Source organism: Eubalaena glacialis, chromosome 15 (assembly GCF_028564815.1).
Source record: "Eubalaena glacialis isolate mEubGla1 chromosome 15, mEubGla1.1.hap2.+ XY, whole genome shotgun sequence".
NCBI lineage: Eukaryota > Metazoa > Chordata > Mammalia > Artiodactyla > Balaenidae > Eubalaena > Eubalaena glacialis.
In genome coordinates, this window is record NC_083730.1 from 93,135,163 (window position 1) to 93,154,135 (window position 18,973).

Sequence of the window (18,973 nt, forward strand, 5' to 3'; positions counted from 1 at the left end):
CTTGTGGGATCTTGGTTCCCTGACCAGGGATCGAACCCAGGCCCTCCGCAGTGGAGGCACGGAGTCCTGACCACTGGACCGCCAGGGAAGTCCCATCCTTTGTAGAATTTCTGTTCACTTCCTTGTTCATTTTCCTCTTAGGTGGTTTTTTTTTTAATTGAAGTATAGTTGATTTATATTATTGTGTTAGTTCCAGGTGTACAGCAAAGTGATTCAGTGTTATATATATATTTTTCAGGTTATTTCCCATTATAGGTTATTACAAGATACTGAATATAGTTCCCTGTGCTATAGTAAATCCTTACTGCTTGTCGGTTTTTTTTTTTTTACAAGATACTGAATATAGTTCCCTGTGCTATAGTAAATCCTTACTGCTTGTCGGTTTTTTGTTTTTTTTTAATTTATTTTTGGCTGCATTGGGTCTTCGTTGCTGCATGCGAGCTTTTCTCTAGTTGCGGCGAGCGGGGGCCACTCCTCGCCGCGGTGTGCAGGCCTCTCATTGCGGTGGCCTCTCTTGTTGCAGAGCACGGGCTCCAGGCGTGCAGGCTCCAGTAGTTGTGGCTCGCGGACTCTAGAGCACAGACCCAGCAGCCGTGGCGCATGGGCTTAGTTGCTCCGCGGCATGTGGGATCCTCCCAGACCAGGGCTCAAACCCGCGTCCCCTGCATTGGCAGGCAGACTCTCAACCACTGTGCCACCAGGGAAGCCCTGCTTATCGATTTTATGTATAGTAGTTTGTATCTGTTAATCCCATACTCCTAATTCCCTTTGGTAACCATAAGTTGTTTTTTTTTTCTCTGTGTCTGTGAATCTTCTTTGTTTTGTAAATGGATTCAGTTGTATTATTTTTTAGATTCCACACATAAGTGTTAACATAATATCTGTCTTTCTCTGACTTACTTCACTCAGTATGATAATCTCTGGGTCAACCCATGTTGCTGCAAATGGCATTATTTCATTCTTTTTTATGGCTGAGTAGTATTCGTGTGTGTGTGTGTGTGTGTGTGTACACACCACATCTTCTTTATCCATTCCTCTGTTGATGGGTGAATAATGCTGCTGTGACCACTGGGTGCGTGTATCTTTTCTAGTTAGAGTTTTCTCTGGATATATGCCCATGGGCGGGATTGCTGGATCATATGGCAACTCTAATTTTAGTTTTTGAGGAATCTCCATACTGTTCTCCATAGTGGCTGCACCAACTTACATTCCCAGCAACAGTGTAGGAGGGTTCCCTTCTCTCCACACCCTCTGCAGCGTTCACTGCTTGTAGACTTTTTGATGATGGCCATTCTGACCGGTATGAGGTGATATCTCACTGTAGTTTTGATCTGCATTTCTCTGATAATTAGCAATGTTGAGCATCTTTTCATGTGCCTCTTAGCCATCTGTATGTCTTTTTTGGAGCAATGTCTATTTAGGTCTTCTGCCCATTTTTTTGACTGAGGTGTTTGTTTTTTCAATATTGAGTTTTATGAGCTGTTTGTATATTTTGGATGTTAAACCCTTGTCAACTGTATTGTTTGCAAATATTTTCTCCCATTTTGGGTGGTTCTTTTTAAGGTTCAATAGTAACACTTTGCTTATGAGCTGTAATGGCTGTAGATGCGTGTGTTACAGATATTTTTTCTAAGCCTACCATTTCTGACTTTTAACTTGGTTTATGTTTATTTGTAGCACAGAAGTTGAAATTTATGTGTGTATTGCCCAGAAATTTAAGAAACGCTTACTTTTCCGAAGATTGCAGTTGAAACCGTGTGTTTTGGGCTGGGTTGGGATGGGTTTGGGTGTGTTCTGACTAGCGGTTGGGGACTGTCATGAGCGTGAGTGTGGGACCAGCGCCTGTAGCATGGGGCTGCCAGCGGGCCGTGCTGGCCGCGGGGCTCGAGGCTGAGGGTTCGTCCTTTCTGAGCATTGTTCGCTATAGATGAGAGTTCTTCCCCTGCTTACGTTAAGGGGTCGTGTTTGAATACGTTCTCATTTTACTGGCTGCTCACTCATTCAGCTCCTCTTCATTGAGTGCGTCCTGCCGTGGCCCTGGGAGCAGGGGAGCGGCCCGTCCTGATGGTGGCGGCTGCGCTGTAGGGCGGGTGGGGACACCCCCGCGTCCCAGCGATGTCTGCTCTAGTCGCGCCCTGGCCTCATGCACACCTGCTGACCGGGCACAGCGCCGGGCACCTGCCCTGGACAGATGGTTTTTGTTACAGAGGACACTTGTATGTCTCCTGTGTAGGCAACTGGGGCCCTCATCTGGTCGTTGTGAGGGGCTGTAACATACTCAAGTGGGAGCTCGAACTGAAGCGCTGGTGTCCGGGGCTCAAAACGCTCTTGTATGTTGGCAGCCGTAGAGAACTCAAGGCAAAGAGACAGGTATGTTAGTTTAAACTTGAAATAGAACTGAGCAGAAAACATCTTAATTTCTACAGAAGACACGTTTCAAAGTGTCAACGCGTGCTCGTTAGTGTAATTATTGTCAGTCACTCGTTTGTGAGATACGAGACCTTCTGGTTGTCTGGGCTTAGAGCCCCCTTGAAGCATAGACTACGCTCGGGAAACCGGCCGTTCCCTGCAGGGCTTGTGTTCAGCTCCCAGGAAGTGAGGGAGCTTCCCCCAGAGCTCAGATGCTCTCCGGAGGTGCTGTCATCCTTTTAAACTGTAGACCTGTTGGTTATCACAGGCAGAAATAAGAAATTGTGATGCATCCTGAGTTCTGAATTACAAATCCGTAAAATAATTCCCGTGGATGTGTTTATTAGGAATATTTGTGACAAACAGATGAGCGTCTGAAACAAATTTGGACTCTTATTTTTCTATTTTCTGCCCAGTAGTTTCTAGTACTAGATTCTAAGTAAAAGTATGTTACAAAATTTTTCATCTGAGAGACAATTTTGGCTTATGATTAGACTCTACTGTGTTGAGTAGTATTTACTTAAAAAGTGAGTACTTTGAGGGGTCTTTTCTTTTTTCTCTTTTTTTTTCTTTTTTACTCTCTGGTTATTAATTTGCTTTTTAATAGCTTAGAATGTAGTCAGCTGCAACATAGATATTCACATTTCCTATCATCTTCTGAATACATGTTCCATCACTAAGATGATATACTATGAAAGTGAGCCCCACTTCTGGATACTGTGTGCTGATCTGTTTTCCAAAAGCGATTGTTAATGCCTCCAAAGCAGTTTCTTAATTTGTCCACACAAGTGCTTGGCCTCCTAAAGAAAAAGGTCATAAAAACATAAACAGCTGTTTTCTGTGTGGTGAGAGAGCAGGTTACCAAGGAAGAGGAGGGGTGATGGCGGTGGGGCAGGTTAGGTGGGTAGTGAGCGCGCGCGGAAGTCCTCTCCAGGCCGCTTGTTCCTGCGCAGACAGTGAGGCCTGGCTTCTGTGCTGCAGGGGTGGACAGAGCCCAACCGCTTCAACGTCTGCATCACGTCCTACAAGCAGTTCTTCAAGGGCTACGCGTCCTTCACGCGGGTGCGCTGGAAGTGCCTGGTCATCGACGAGATGCAGCGCGTGAAGGGCATGACCGAGAGGCACTGGGAGGCCGTGTTCACCCTGCAGAGGTCTGGCCACCCCTCTCCGCATGCCGTGTGCTGGGTATTGTTGATGTAAAGGTTCTTTGGAGGAACCGAAGGAAACTGCAGACGCCCAGGATGGCCTTTCAGCTTCAAGGGCTCTCCCCTCACTGAAGGCGCTCATTTAATTCAGTCCATTCCTCAAGACGTGCGTGTGTGTGTGTGTGCGCGCGTGTGTGTGTGTGTGCGTGCGTGCGTGTGCGTGTGTGTGTGTGTGCGTGCGTGCGTGTGCGTGTGTGTGTGTGTGTGTGTGTGTGTTAGCGTGTGTGTGTTAGCTCCATAGGGTCGTCGTCCCTTTCCTTGAGTATCTCCAGAGAAAGGCTCTGCGGCCAGCTGGACGTTTCAGGTGTCGTCTCCCATTGTGTGTGCAGCCAGCAGCGTCTCCTGCTCATCGACGCCCCCCTGCACAACACCTTCCTGGAGCTGTGGACCATGGTGCACTTCCTCGTCCCAGGCCTTTCCAGGCCCTACCTGCACTTCCCCCTGAAGGCCCCCAGCGAGGAGAGCCAGGACTACTACCACAAAGTGGTCATCCGGCTGCACCGGGTACGTGGCCGCGCCGCCCCGCCGCGCCCCGCCGCCGCGCTCGGAAAGCACCCCCGACCTAGCGCGGACGGGTCACGGCTGCAGTGGAGACAAGGAGGACTTTCTTCTTTCAGGTGACACAGCCCTTTATTTTGCGGAGAACTAAGAGAGATGTGGAGAAGCAGCTAACGAAGAAATACGAGCACGTCCTGAAGTGCCGCCTCTCCAGTCGACAGAAGGCCTTGTACGAGGATGTCATCCTGCAGCCGGGGTGAGTTCAGGGCTGCGTGCTCCTGGCCACCTTCCTGGGGAAGAGCGGGCCCCCCTGGCCTTCCAGAAGGCTCCTCGGGGGTGGGCTTCTGCAGCTGGAGGCCATGCTCACGCCCGGCCCTGGCGGCTCCGCTCCTCTCAGGCTGGCGGGCTGCCCTTCCCTGGTCCCGTCAGAGGCTGTGCCCGGAGCCGGCCCAGCAGGAGCACAGCATCGTGCGCCGCTCGGTGCCGCGCTGGAGGTTCACGCAGGGGGCCGTGCTGGTTGGGTGGCTCGTGCGTTCACAGCCACGGGTCGGATGTGGGACCGAGGCCCGCGTGCCGTGTGGTCCGGCGCAGGTGGCGCTGCAGGGCCACACCGGATGGCCGCGGGCACCTCCGTATGGACCCTAGAAGGGTGGGGCCCCATCCTGTCCGTGATCCTTCCCGTGACCTGTTCGGCTCTTTTTGTCAGGTACTCTGTGTTCCTGAGTTTATATAAAAAAAATCAAAAATAAGCCCGTGGGATTAAAGTTTCGAAGATTTTACACGTACTTGCCCTCAGTACTACACCCCTCTGTGCAGAGCTCACCAGTTTCCCCACGAACTCACCCTTGGCCGCCCAAGCGGGGGCTCAGCATTCCACAGCAAGCTCCCACGTTTCTGTGCCAGGTGACGGGCGGGCTGCTCACCTGGCTCGCCTGCCCGCTCCTCGTGGGCGGGACCTGGAGGGCGAGGGTGTAAGCCTGGGCGCAGGTGCGGGCTGGGGCCCCGAGGCTCTGGAGGCAGGTGGTGGGGCGGTGGCCCTGCCCCAGGAGCTGAGTCGCCTGGCACAGCCTTACGTAGCACGCGGGCAGATGCTCTGGGCCTGGCTGCGAGCGCTGTGTGCTTAAGTGCGTAAAGTTGTCCGAATAGCGTCCGCAGTAGCAAGTGTGCCGGAGAGGGTTTTGCTGTTAATGCCTGCTCGTGTTATAGGCTTCTTTTTAGACAGCGTTAGGACAGAGTGCAAGTAGCCAGTCCTTGACAACCAGCGTCGTGCTGCGGCAGGCCATTGACCATCTCAGTCAGGCGTAGGAGCTGTGGAGACCCCACCCCTGACAACACGTGCAGTGACAGATCCTGCTTCCTGGACACTGCGGGAGCAGACAGCCCGCGGCACGGCTGGCGCCTGCTGGCGGTCAGCTGTCTCAGCCCGTGCTGATCCAGAGAGAATCGCAGCGTGCGCAGAGGGCGGGTCCTGGGCCAGCAGGCGCGGGCTCGTGCGGCCAGGGCATCCCTTCACCCAGACAGAGCCCCGGCGTCCTCGGGACGCCTGCCCTGTCGCTGTTCGGTGGCGTGCCGTGGGACATCGCTTGGGTTGCACTTGGCAGTGATGACCTCGGGCCCGCTCGTCAAGTGTGGGATGCTCTCCGTGTGCCCGTAGGAGAGGACCCTGCATCCCGGAGCCACTGGGCCAGCAGAGCCTAGGTTGTCCTGTGCCGCAAGGTCCCGATGGAGCGGCAGGGAGCTTCCCCGTCTTCAGGTCCCTGCACCTCTTTCTCTCGGGCCTGTTGGTCAAGTCAAGGGGGGCCGTGAGCAGGCCTGCGCTGACCCCACGGCGGCTCCTGGGCGTGCCCCGCACGCCTCGGTGCGTGTTGACGTGACGGTCTCGGGGTCCTCGGGTGGGCTCTGGGCATCGCTCCCGGTCAGCGCCTTCCTGCCCTCTGCGTGGCGGCCGTGTCACACGTTTCTACCGCCTTCCCGGAGAGCCCTGCAGACCTGCCTGTGTGGACCCGCCTGTGGTGGCGACACCTCCTCCTGGTTTCTGTTACAGGCCTTCCGGCGGGCTCTGAGCCCAGCCCCTCAGGAGCCTCCATTTGCAGTTTTCTTGGTTTCTCGCGTTTTCTCTCCTGTCTCATCCAGACACATATCACTGGCCTCTGAACGGCCGCCCTCCCCTCTCCCCTTCTCTCTGGCACCGCCTGTGCGCCGTCCACGTCCCCGACCCCACCCCGCTCCGCTTCTGCGCCCACGCGCTCCGTCCTGGCGGGAGCTGCCCGGGCCGCCGGGCTGACCGCGTCCTCCTGTGGCGGCTTGACCTGTCCCCCAGGCACCACAGATCCCATGTGTGCGGGACTGGCTTCCCCAGGCGTGGCTCCCCGCTACGCTTCCCTGTCTCAGGACGCTGGTGCTCCACCGGCCGGGCCGTCCCCCCGTCCCCCTGTCCCCTCTCCTCCCCCTCTGCTCCCCCTCTGCTCCCGAGTCCCTGCCCGCCCCGCTCCACGGCTCCTTCCTGCCTCGCCCGCTGGGCGCGCTGTGCTCTGTGGCCGCCCTTGGGGGCCCCCAGCCTGGAGGTCTCAGCTGGCCTCCGTGCAGCCCCCGCACCGTGGCCCCCGTGGCGCCGGCGTGGTCTCAGGCCTGTGGGTCTCCTCCTTCGCTGGACCACGCCGTCCAGTCGCTCTTACCCCTGCCCCTCGAGGGCCTTCTCCCCCAGGCCGGGTGTTCCCACCCCGCCACTGCCTGCCGGCGCTCGTCGTGGCTGCCGTAGAGAATGGCGGCGTCCCTGCTGGTGGGAGGCGAGGAGGGCTGCTCGCGTCTGCCGCACGCCCTGGCTCTCTGGCCGCCCGTCCTGTCTCACGGGGGCGGTGAGCGAGTCTGAGGACCCTGACCACGCGGAGGTGGGTCCGGACGTCGTTGCTGTACTAGCCAGGTCTGGGCAGAGCGCGCCGACGGCGTGTCTGTGGAGCCAGGGCGGTGGGGGCGCGGAGCCCGGCTGTCACGTGCTCGCAGCCACGGCAGCGCTGGTGTCTCTCCCCGCGCAGGACGCAGGAAGCACTGAAGAGCGGACACTTTGTGGACGTGCTGCGCCTCCTCCTGCGGCTGCAGCGCATCTGCAACCACCCCGGGCTGGTGGCGCCCCGGCTCCCGGAGTCCTCCTACTCGGCGGGGCCGCTGCACTACCGCTCGGCCTCGCTCATCCTGAAGGCGCTCGACGGAGACTTCTGGAAGGTACGGAGAGGGTGCGGGGGGCTCTGCCTGAGGTCTGTTCCGGGTGCTTCCGGAACGGCGGTCTCCACTAACTTGCGTCCTGCGTTTCGCGATCGCCTGATGCTGGGCCTTCCCCTCGACCTAGAAGCCGCTTTGCAATGGGCCCCGAGGGCTGAGCCCACAGTGTGAAGGAGCAGGGAGGGTTTTCCTCGCCTGGCCATTGGCCCATGAGAAGCGGCAGAGCATGTGGAGGAGAGCAGGGCTCGGAACTGCGGGACCGCGGGGGTGTCCTCACAGGCGCGCGCCCTCTGAGGCCTGCGGGGGCCTTTCTGTTAAAATGTTAGTAACCGTCCCTAGGTGGGGAAACTCGGTTATTTTTTGACCAAAAAAGTAGAGTTGTATACCTTTCTGTGTTTGAATTTTGGGGTAATTTTGGAAAGTTTTTCCAAAACCAAAATTTTTAAAACAAAAGAGATTGGATTATAGGTGGGGTGATTCTGAGCACAAGCGTGCCGAGCGCGTGGCTCTCAGCAGGGCGGGGCCGAGCCCTCAGGGGCCGCCATTCCTGCTCCGGCTTCCACGCAGCAGGCCGAGAGCTTGCCCAGACCAGCCGGCCGCTGGCAGGCTGGTGCCTGAGTTCCCCTTGGCTGTCTCCACCCTAGAGGACCAGGGACCGAGGTCTCACAAATGCGGAGAAACAGGAACCAGCTCTGTGGCTTTGATAGGCTTGTGCAGGGTCGGGGTGTGGACAGGACAGGGACCCTGGGGCCAGATGGCAGGGGCTCACGTCCCGGCTCTGCCCCATGAGGAGTGCGGCCTCGGCTGGTCCGTCTGCCTCGGTTTCCTCACCACACCGGGAAGTCGTGAGGAGTCGGTCAGTTAATGTACGTGATGGTCTGAGGAAGGGCCTGGTCGGTAAGCAGTATGTGGTGAGTTACGCGACGAATGTGATTCCTACCACTACGCCTACTACTCGTTTATTGGAGTGTAGTTGATTTATAGTATTGCTTTCAGGTGTACAACAGAGTGACTCAGTTATACACATACATACATCCACTCTTACGATTACCACTCGTAACGTAGGGATGAGCTTTTCGTTGAGTTAAAGAAAAATTGAGCCATGGGGGATAAAGATGCATCAGAAGCAGGCTACCTCAAGATACCGGTGGGGCGGGGAGACGTTTCATGGATAGTAGTTTTTATGTTGTGTTTTCATTTTAAAAACAGTTTTATTGAGGTAGTTCATTATCGTAAAACTCACTGTTCTGAAGCGTACAGTTTGTTGGTTTGAGTATATTCACAGAGTTGTGCAACCATCACCACTAATGCTAGAACATTTCATTACCCCAAAGAGGAAATCCACACGCACTGTCATTCCCATTCCCCCTCCCCTTCCCAGCCCTGGCAGCCACTTACCTGCATCTGTCTCTGTGGATTCACCAGGTCCAGATATTTTATATCAATGGCTCACTTCACTTGAGCATAATATTTTCAGAGTTCATCCACGTTGCAGCCTGTGTCAGAATCTCCTTCCTCCGTTGTCTGGATGGACCGCAGTATGTTCATCCGTCCACGAGCTGATGGGCACTTGGGTGGTTTCCACTTTTTGGGCACTGTGAGTGCACATTCGTGTGCAAGTTTTCTGTGGGCGTGGGGCTCCTCTTGGGCACATGTCTGACGGGCGAGGAGTTGCAGGGTCACGTGTTGAGTCCATGTTTAACCTTTTGATCAACGGCCTTGCATGGTGGCTGCCAGGTTTCCCATCCCCACCAGGGTGTGAGGGGGTGGGGGCATTCACGTGTCCACATCCTTGCCCACACCTGCTGTCCATCCTCTTTGATTCCCGCCATCCTGGTGGGAGTGAGAACATCCAAGAGAAGCACAGGTGGAGTGAACGTCTCCAGGGCTCCGGACATAGCGACGTGCCACACGCCCGCTGCACCTGCACCAGCGCGCTAGGGTCTCTCCGTCAGCCTCCCCGACAAGGCCAAGCATCTCCATCCGTTTAGACGAGTATTTTCCAGGCTCGTCCCTCTCTGCTGAGTCTAGTCTGTCTCTTAAGCGCCACCCTCTCCTTTCCCACTGCCACTCGGGATGACCACGTGCCATCACTCCCACCTTTAAGTTGGGTAACTGAGCACACCGAGGTCCGGTGGGTGCCTCTCAGCAAGACGGCTGCTAGGGGCCTGGCCTTCCCGGTTTGGAATCGACTTGGATTCCTAGTCAGTTGTTTTTTTCCTGCCTCCTGTAGCAAAGTTGTTTTCTTTTTCTCCTTAGGAAACCGACCTTTCTATATTTGACCTTATTGGCTTAGAAAATAAAATGACTCACCACGAGGCGGAACTGCTGGGTAAGAGGAAGGTGACACGGAAGCTCTTCGAGGACCTGCTCACCGCGCCGCCTCCGTCGGGCAGGCCAACGGCCGTCAGACTGAAGCCCGGCAGGTGTGTAGTGGGGCGTGGAGCGCCACTTCCTGCTCACCGGCCGGCTCTGGCTGGGTCCTGGCTGGTCGTGTGTCGTGGGGTCTGGGTGGCATCCCCTCTTCCTCCCGCTGAAAGGGACCCCGGCCCCGCAGCCTCTCGGGCAGACCTGGGACCACCGGCTTGGAGCTCCACACGAGAACTGGGGCTACAGCCTGTGGAAAGAAAGGCTCATCATCTAATTTGGCTCTCTGCTTCTCCTGGAAGTTGCCCAGATGTCCTTGGATCCTGGGATAAACAGCAGGGGTGCTCAGGGCGCAGGAGAGGCTCTTTTCATCATCTTGAAGAAGCGTTGGGCTTTGGGAGGGCTCTGCGTGGGGAGGTGGTCAGGGGCGGGGTGGTCAGGCCGCCTCTGACCTGGTGCGGGTGTGGTGGCAGCCGTCGGAGCTGGAGGGCAGGGGGGCAGTGCGGGGGGGGCGGGGTTGGGGCCCCGAGGTCTGGCAGAGGCTCCACCCCTGACTGCAGCATCAAGGGCCTCCGGGGACATGATGCAGGTGCCACGAGACTGGGAGGAGCAGTGCGTGTAGATGGATGAACTCGAAACACGTGACTCAAGATAGGCTACCCCCGTGGAGCCGGACTTGTGCACAGCTCTGTGCTCCCGCTAAAAACAAAGGGAAAGCAAACAGGTGCTTTAGAGAGAAACGGGCCAGCTCTGCAGACGGCAGCCCATTCCTGTTGCCTTTCTTCTGTGTGACCTCCCTGGCGACTTGGATCCGACCACCCTTGCCTCAGCTGCCTGGCCCACGCTCACAGGAGCCTGCAGCCCTCAGTTAAACACACGGCCCGGGCAACGAAGCCGCAGTCCTCTCGGGGCTGGCCCGGCCTCGTTCAGTGGCTTTCTGCTGGCTGCGCATTGCACGGGGGTTTCGGTGTAGAAGTCCTGCCGTCGTGGTTTTCCAGGTTAAAGGAGTGGGAGGAGCATGCCGCTGTGGTAACATCGGGCGAAGCAGCCGTGGTGCGGACCCCCCTTCACAGCTTCGCCCACGGGTGCCTGTGGGGTGCCTTGACCGTTTCTGCTGTTCTCTCCATTTCCCGCACTGCCTTGTTACCTAGTCGTGCAAGTTGACTTTTCACCCCGCTTTACTCGTATTCAGATGAGTCGCAGAATGGACTTTATGCGTTAGACGTGGTTTTTCTAGTCCACGTTCATGGGGCCTTAATCACGTTCACCCCCGCGTCGCCCAAGCGTTGGGGTAGATGTACCATTTTTGGGTACTAAGCACCTCCCTCAGGGTCCCTGGTGAGCGCTGCTTCTTAGCACAGCATTTAGAAATCCCCCCGCCCCTCTTTAAACTGCACCCGGGGTGGGAACCCCACTGCCCGCGGGGTGGCCCCGTATCCCCAGGGCCCATCCAGGAGGCCGTGCCTGCCGCGTCTCAGCAGTGCTTGTGTCTTCCTGCCCGCGCTCGGGCGTCTAGGTTGTTTCAGCCCGTGCAGTACGGCCAGAAGCCCGAGGGCCGCACCGTGGCTTTCCCCAGCACACACCCGCCCCGGACGGCCACGCCCACAGCCACTGCCACGCCGCAGGGCCACGTTCGAGGACGGCCGCCCATCGCCACGTTCTCTGCAAATCCGGATGCAAAAGGTATGCCTCTCGTGGGGGTGTGCTCGGCACCACAGAGGGTTTTTGTGGAAGAAGTTCCTCGTGCTTCCCTGGCCCCATGGGGACGTGTGACCACTCCTCTGAGCAGGAGTGGGACCGTCCACTCTGGCTCTGCCCAGGAGACCATGTGTAGTTCTCACGTGAGTTTTAAGCTTTTTTTTATGTCTTTGAACTGTACAAGATATCCCCTTCTTAGTCAAGTTACTGTTGGTGTGATGGTGAAGATGTACCTCGGCAGAAACGTTCTTTTTTATGTCGGGAAACGCATGTCGAAGTCATTTATGAAACTTCTGAGGAAGTCTGCTTTTGTGTTCTCTGCCACCGCTTCAATGTAACCTGATTGTTACTTGAAGAAGGATAGGGTTAAATGGCAGAAAAGGTAATAAAAATAATCTTCTAACTCTAACCCACGGGGTCCTCAATGTCAAGTCCACTGTGTTTTTCTGAGATCTTCATAAATGCCAGAGCTGCTTGTTGCGAGAGCTCCTCGTGCAGCTGGGGACGCCAGCGCTGCCTGACCTCCGTGCGTGGTTAAGATGTGGTTCTCACGGACACGCCCGCAGGGGCCGGCTTGGGACGCTCCCGTTTACTCCAGAAATGCACCGTGTCATGGACTGGTGGCTCGAAGTGAAAATACCAATAGTTAACGACGGATAAAAAATTAGATTTCTCTCATCCTGTAGACCACCCACCCCCCTTTTTAGAGAGGGCGTCTCCTTTGAGAGGCGGTATGAAGTAATGTTTGTTTTATTTCTTTAAAATTCGGGTTTAATACTGCATTTTCTGAAGAACCTCTAACAGCTTTGCACAAACCAACCTTATCGATTGCAGCGCCAGCAGCCCCGTTTCAGACCTCTCAGGCCTCCACCGGTGCTCCGAGACACCCGCCCGCCTCGACCTTCAGCACAGCACCTAGCCCAGCCCATCCTGTGAAACTGCGGGCTCCAACCGCTGCCCCGGCCTCCGCCCCGGGCCCGCCCCAGCCCCCGGCCCCGGCCCCCTCGCACGCGGCCGGGCAGGGCGCGCCGCCCCAGGGGCTGGTGCTCACCTCGCAGGCCCAGGCGCGCCTGCCTAGTAAGTGGCTTCGCCTCTCCTGGGTCTGCCGCCTCTTTGCACGAGGACGTTGCGCTCACACGAGCGGCGTGTGCAGAGCCTTGCCGTCCACTCCCTTTGTCTCCCCGACCCCGTGGCCGGTGCTGCCTTTCGCCACGCTGTCCTTTCCAGCCCTAAATCTACAGAGGGAGGGCTCGCTCAGGGCCAGAGTCCAGGCTCTTGTCCTTTCTCTGTCCTTCCTTCCGACCCCATCCGTCAGCTTTGCTTCTCTCCCGTGCTCGTGCTCTGCCTCGGTGGCCAAGGATGGCACTTCTCCTTAGTGAGCTGCGGGTTTGTTCCGTCAGCCTCCAGGGCCCCTCGGAGAGCAGAGGGCAATAAAACGAAAGCCTTGTGAACTAGGGTTCGACTTCCTTTTACTCTCTTGCTTATTACCAAATTTAAATCTGGAATGACTATTGCTCAAGTGAGACATTTTGTAATAATTCACTGAAACATCGCAACCTTCTTACATTTTTTAAATAGAACTTTTTATTGTGACCGGCGCGATTAGGGTACTACCTCTGTCCATCCTGCTGTTGGAAGTACCCTGATGGAAACTGTCCTGGGCTACACCATTTCTCAGATGCTACCTGGAGCACTTTATCTGTTGGCACAAGTTGTGTTGAGGCCTTTCTGGAGAGACAGGAGAGAGAGAGAAGTAGTGTCACGAGGAGACACCGGGTTCAGGCTAGTTTTCTCTTGTGATGAGCCTCTGTCTTCCGTGCCAGCAAATGCAAAGCACTTATCCTGGTTCATTGCCCAGGGGAGGGGAGCCCTTGCATACATTTCGGTTTTTCTTTCTTTTTGGCCAGGGATAGGAGTCCCAGGGGTGTACCCAGGAGCCGTGCTTGGGGGGCGCAGGGCCAGGCCGCCTTTCACGCCTCCACTTCTGGACTGAGGAGGGCTCGTGGGAGAGTCATAGTTCTGTGCACAGATCTCTGCGTCTCTTTTTCCATTTTCCTTTCCTTGTTTATGGTTTCTGTGGGCGAGATATCCTTGGATGTTTTCCTCGTCTTTTGCTAACTATCCTCTTTATAGCATCACTACTAATTCTGGCCTGAATTTTCATGGGAGGAACATTTAGACTCGAATATCAACCATTGGGTTTAAAAAAAAAAAAGCCTTTAAAGCTATTATTCAATTACAGTTTGAAGGTGGTACCTTTTTGAGTTAGGTGCATATGACTCCATCTGAGTTCTGTTTTAAAAAAAGAAAAAATGCTTTAAGCAATGTTAAATCTCGCATTTTTTCACAGTTAAAATTACAGACCGAATCCTATGATCTAGTTCAAGTTAGTGTGAAACACTGTATCATAAAGTGTGATGTATTTATGTACTTAAATACATTCCCACATTTTGAAAAGGGTATGGGTATAATTGAAGCTAGTTCTCTATTTTATATCTATAGTGATAGAATCTTGTTTATCTCTGTGAGCCAAATTGGACATGTACTTTCTCACATTCTGAAAGGATTCTGACGTTAAGAGGTTGATATGAGAGTTTCAAAGTGTATGACCAATACATTTCCGCTACTGCTGATGTTTGCTACTTTTTTATCGCCAGGAAAGAAAAGCAAAATGTTCCTTAAGGGCTTGGTTAATTATATTAATATCTGATACTCTAAAATTTCTACCAGTTATGATGAAGTTAACCATTAAAATCTGGTGTTAATTTTAATTGTTTTTCCTTTTCTATTAAAATATTTTCTGAAAGTGTTAGAAAGCAATACCTAATAAATGTTTCTGTGACACTTCAGTTTGCTACAGACGGTCATTCTCTGTGACAAGTGATCGTCAGTATAGCAATCGAAAACTCTTCCCAAGAGTTTTCTTTCTCGTCTCCTCTGCGTCTCTGCAGGTGGGGAGGTGGTCAAAATAGCCCAGCTGGCTTCCCTCGCGGGCCCGCCGAGCCGAGTCGCCCAGCCGGAGAGCCCCGTGACGCTTCAGTTCCAGGGCAACAAGTTCACCTTGTCACATAGCCAGCTGCGGCAGCTGACAGCCGGCCAGCCCCTGCAGCTCCAAGGTAGGGTTCGCTGACGACGGGTGGTGACCCACGAAGGCTTTAACCGGGGCATCCCGGCGGCTCCCCCCTGCAGCTGTGACTTTGGCCCCCTTAATCACAGGTGCTTCACCTGTAAATGGCCTTAATGAGTCTCACCTCGTTGGTGTTCAGAGGACTTGGGAGATAACGGGTAAATCACCTGGTGGCCTGGCCCTTGACACATGTTAAATAGAGGATAGTCGTTTTTAAATAAAATCTGCCCTTTGAATGAAGTTCCCTGTTTTAAAAATCAAAATAGAAATATTTGCTCCTTTCAAATTTCATTGTGAGGTAAATTGTCCTAAAAATGCCAAAGGTCTAGCAATTTATGTAGGAGAAATTATTTTCATTTACGTACAGATTTTAAAACTTGGCAGACCAAAGCCCTTCCAAGCCTTTGGCTGAGAACCCTGCGTTCGTGTAGTAAGCGCTTCTCGGAGGAAACGAGGGGATGCGGTTTAGCTCATGTTAACCCTCAGTGGCTCGGCTGGAGGGTAGGACCCGGGTGGGGGGGGGGGTCCGGCCACCTCCCCAGGCGGCCTCCCCCGACGCATCGTCGTTCACGGCGCTCGTCGGGGCGGAAGGTGCAGGTGTCAGCCAGGTCTGGGGTGCTCTTTGTGGACGCTGGGGACATGCACCTCAGCAGAGCAGAGGCCTCCAGGAAACTTGCAGCAAAGAAACGGGTTCATTTGGTTTTATTCCATATTCCTCTGGTTTTTTGACCAAAGGAGCGAGGTCATCTCTTAAAATTTCTGGTGAACTCTAGTTTTTGTAGAGGATGATTCCGGAGTAAAAGATGCCAGGAGACGTAATCACAGAGAGGTTGAAAATGGCAGGCTCCTGGAACAGTGGCTATAGAGCCACAGCATTTGGGCTAAGAAAAAACGAGTGTTTTGGTATTTCTTCGTCCAGCTTGTCTGGTTGGCAGGCACCCAGTATGTGATCTGGGAGCTGGGACCTTCCAACCCGTGACTGGCTCAGGCCTCGAGCAGATGTGACAGATGCTGAGCGGGTACTCGCTGCGTTACCCGAAATCAGTCAGGCATCGCAAGGAGTAGAGGAGCTTTTTGTTGACATTAAGCCAAGTGACTTTGATCCTCGGCGTTTTCATTCATTGTGAATGAAATAGTTTCATTTTTCTCCAAGTAACTGAACTTGGCATTGCCTCATTGGAGGAAATTTGATTTTGGATTTTCGGTTTATTGCCTTGTTTCTGCACCTTAGGAAGTGGGTGCAGCCTGGGGGTTGAAGGCACACTCGGCTCGTGACTGACCCCCGTGCACGTGTGATTGCAGGCAGCGTCCTCCAGATTGTGTCCGCGCCCGGGCAGTCCTACCTGCGACCTCCAGGCCCCGTGGTGATGCAGACAGTGTCTCAGGCGGGGGCCCTGAACGCCCTGGGAAGCAAGCCCCCGGCCGGCGGCCCAAGCCCCGCGCCCATGACCCCGCCAGGTAGAGTGCTGTGAGCCGGAAGGAGACTTGGTTTTGAAACTTCTTTCTTTCCTTTCCTTTCCTTTCCTTTCCTTTCCTCTCCTCTCCTTTCCTTCCTTCCTTCCTTTCTTTGTTTCTTTCTTCCTTTCTTCCTTCCTTTTTTTCTTCCTTTCTTCCCTTTCTTTCCTTTTTTCTTCCTTTTCTTTCTTTCTTCCTTTCTTTCTTCCTTTCTTCCTTTCTTTCTTTCTTCCTTTCCTTCTTTTCTTTCTTCCTTTCTACAAATTTATTTATTTACCTTTGTTGCGGTGCGCGGGCTTCTCGTTGCAGTGGCTCCTCTTTCTGCAGAGCATGGGCTCTACGCACGTGGGCTTCAGTAGCTGTGGCGTGTGGGCTCAGTTGCTCCACGGCATGTGGGATCTTCCTGGGCCACGGCTTGAACCCGTGTCCCCTGCATTGGCAGGCGGATTCTTAACCACTGCACCACCAGGGAAGTCCCTGGAACTTCTTTCTGACTTTCTTTGCTTGTGAGGCAAGTGGGGAGCACGGATGATTTCTGTGATGCCTCAGAACCGGTAGCCCCAGTTGTGGCCGCCTCTGATTTCCACAGATGGCCCGTGTCAGCTTGGTTTCTTTTCTTTCTCTTTTGTTCCCGAAGGTACTGGTTGAACATACCCACCCTCACTCAGTCTTTAGATGTTTGATTTGGTTTTTCTCTGACAAGAAACTTGGAATCATGAGAAACTTTGCTTGTTAATGTTACAGATACATTTAGGGAACATGCTAGAAGTTCTTGGACAGGTAACGGAGCAGGGTTTGGACCTGGACCTGTCTGCGGCCAGTGCTCCTCCTTGCCTGTCCCGCAGCCTGCTTCCCGCCAGGGTCCCCTGCTCTCCAGATACACCCACACTGCAAACATCGGGCGCGGGCACTTGGGTTGATGTATGCAAGCGGCAGGGACCTCTCCCTAGTGGAATCCCTGGTCACTGCCCAGCCCCGGGCCCTGGGTCGTCTGTGGTGCCGCTGGGGCGGGGCCTCTGCACCCCGTCCCCACTGGGCTCTGTCAGTGGGTGGGTGCTGGAGGAGCTGTGAGGCTGGCAGCATCGCCTGGCGGCCACTCTACCTCCCAACCAGGCTGCGCAGCTCTGCTCGGTTGGTCTATTCTTCAGGCTTTCTCCCTGCTTCCTGGAACCAGCTGCCGGCACCCTCGCTGGAGGGCGCGTAGTCCTGCTCTGCGGGCCCCAGGTTCCCGACCTGACACCAGTCCGGCCGCTGGGTTCTAGTCACCTCGACCCTTCCCTGTCGCTCCCCGCAAGTGGCCCCTTCTCGGTCCTCAGTCGCCTCTTCCGCAGGCCCTTGCGGAGGAGCCTCTGTCAGACGGGCAGTGTGGCGTGGCTGATGGGAGCAGGCCGCGTGGGGCCCTGGCATCCCTCTGTCCCGGGCACGCAGGTCAACGCTGCCGAGATGCCAAGGGCAGCGGAGCACTGGGCCCGTGTGACTGCTGCTTGGCGCAGTGACGGAAGTGACCGCGGGTCTGAGGTCACGCCGGACGCTGCCAAAGGAAGGAGGCAGATCGCGGTGCTCAGCTCAGACCCTGGCCGGAGAGTGGGAGCACGTCACTGGTGGTTGTGAACGGTTGACCCACTCCAGAAATGTGCTAGTGAAAGCTGACCATGTTCCGGAGGGCGTGCTGGTAGCTTTGTATGCCAACCCTTTGTTTTTGCCTTTGTAGTGGGTGTGCCCGGCCGAGTGGCAGTCAGTCCCCTGGCCGCAGGAGAACCTGGAGTGGCCTCCAAGCCAGCCTCTCCCGTCGCCGGGCCGACCCAGGTACGGGGCAGCAGACCCCAGCACACGGTGCCAGCGCCACCCCTGCATGCACGGAAGTCGTTCTTAGGAGCTGCTTGTCACCCGGGAGGGTTGTGATACTTAACCGCTTCTGCGAGGCGGCATCAGTTTATTTGCTGCTAAAAACACATTGTCTCTCTAAATTAGAGAATTTTGATCTTAAAGACGCTTTTCCTACTAAAAGAAATGAAACCAGGCTTTAGGATTGCAAAAATCCCCTTTCACATTTTTTTGTATTCTTCTGCTGGTCTTCCCAGGCATTAGAAACGCTCACTGTGTCTCAAGAAATACTTTACACGTTGGCAGAGAAAACGGCGCCCATTTGCTCTGCTCTCTTTTCTGTCACTGTTTCCCGTGGAGCCAGGCCCCGCACGTCTAAGCGTGCTCTGCGGCCGGTCCCCGTGCGTGAGGGACCCATGGGGCTCGGTGAGGCTGGGAACTGGCCGTGCTGTTTCTCAGTAACCATTTTCATCCCTGTTTTTGATGAAGGAGGAAAAGACCAGACTTTTGAAAGAGCGGCTGGACCAGATTTATTTTGTCAACGAACGGCGCTGCTCTCGCATCCCCGTCTATGGCAGAGACCTGTTGGGGGTTTGTTCCCTGCCCGGCAGAGGGCAGGTGCTTTGGCTCGGGGCTCCTGACGGAGGTCATGGGAAGGGGGCTGGGCCCGCGAGCCGGTACACGCCACCCTCGACAAGTCACAGGGACCTGATTTTGTCGCTGACTCAACGTCAGGAATCCCTCCAGGACGTCATGGACAGGTAAGGTAGCGTGCTGTAAGCGTTCTTTACTCGGTCGCTGTGTCGCACCCAAGCAGCTTTTGTTGTTCTGTGGACGCTCATCTCATTCCTCTGAGTTTCTCCCCGGGTTGTCCCTTGGAGTCTGTCGGAAGTCTGTTTCAGAGTCTTCAGCTTTGGCACCAGATGGCCTCTCCACCCTCCGGGAGCCTGTGTGCCCCTTCCTGCGGGTCAGTTCTGTACCCCACTTGCCTGGGCCTGTGTGCAGAGCACAGCACCGTGCTCATTCAGGGCTGGGGGCCAGACCATTGTGTTGTAGACGGCTTTCTCCATTTTGCTCTTTTAAAATAATATTTTAGGGACTTCCCTGGCGGCGCAGTCGTTAAGAATCCGCCTGCCAATGCAGGGGACACGGGTTCGGGCCCTGGTCCGGGAAG

At 55.0% G+C, this 18,973-nt stretch overlaps 1 protein-coding gene across 11 annotated transcripts in view; it reads left to right on the top strand.

Annotated features, from left to right (window-relative positions):
- EP400 (E1A binding protein p400) overlaps positions 1-18,973 on the top strand; it is a 111,525-nt gene that overhangs the window by 53,155 nt on the left and 39,397 nt on the right. For 8 of the 11 annotated variants that reach the window (XM_061170183.1, XM_061170187.1, XM_061170188.1 and 5 more), the window contains 12 exons: positions 2,234-2,370; positions 3,391-3,560; positions 3,944-4,118; positions 4,232-4,368; positions 7,145-7,331; positions 9,588-9,754; positions 11,212-11,378; positions 12,228-12,470; positions 14,345-14,509; positions 15,823-15,978; positions 17,687-17,781; positions 18,289-18,560. In XM_061170183.1, coding sequence (XP_061026166.1) covers positions 2,234-2,370; positions 3,391-3,560; positions 3,944-4,118; positions 4,232-4,368; positions 7,145-7,331; positions 9,588-9,754; positions 11,212-11,378; positions 12,228-12,470; positions 14,345-14,509; positions 15,823-15,978; positions 17,687-17,781; positions 18,289-18,560 — 2,071 coding nt within the window. The remainder of the gene's footprint in view (positions 1-2,233; positions 2,371-3,390; positions 3,561-3,943; positions 4,119-4,231; positions 4,369-7,144; positions 7,332-9,587; positions 9,755-11,211; positions 11,379-12,227; positions 12,471-14,344; positions 14,510-15,822; positions 15,979-17,686; positions 17,782-18,288; positions 18,561-18,973) is intronic. The other 3 variants (XM_061170189.1, XM_061170191.1, XM_061170193.1) reach the window with 1 other exon arrangement.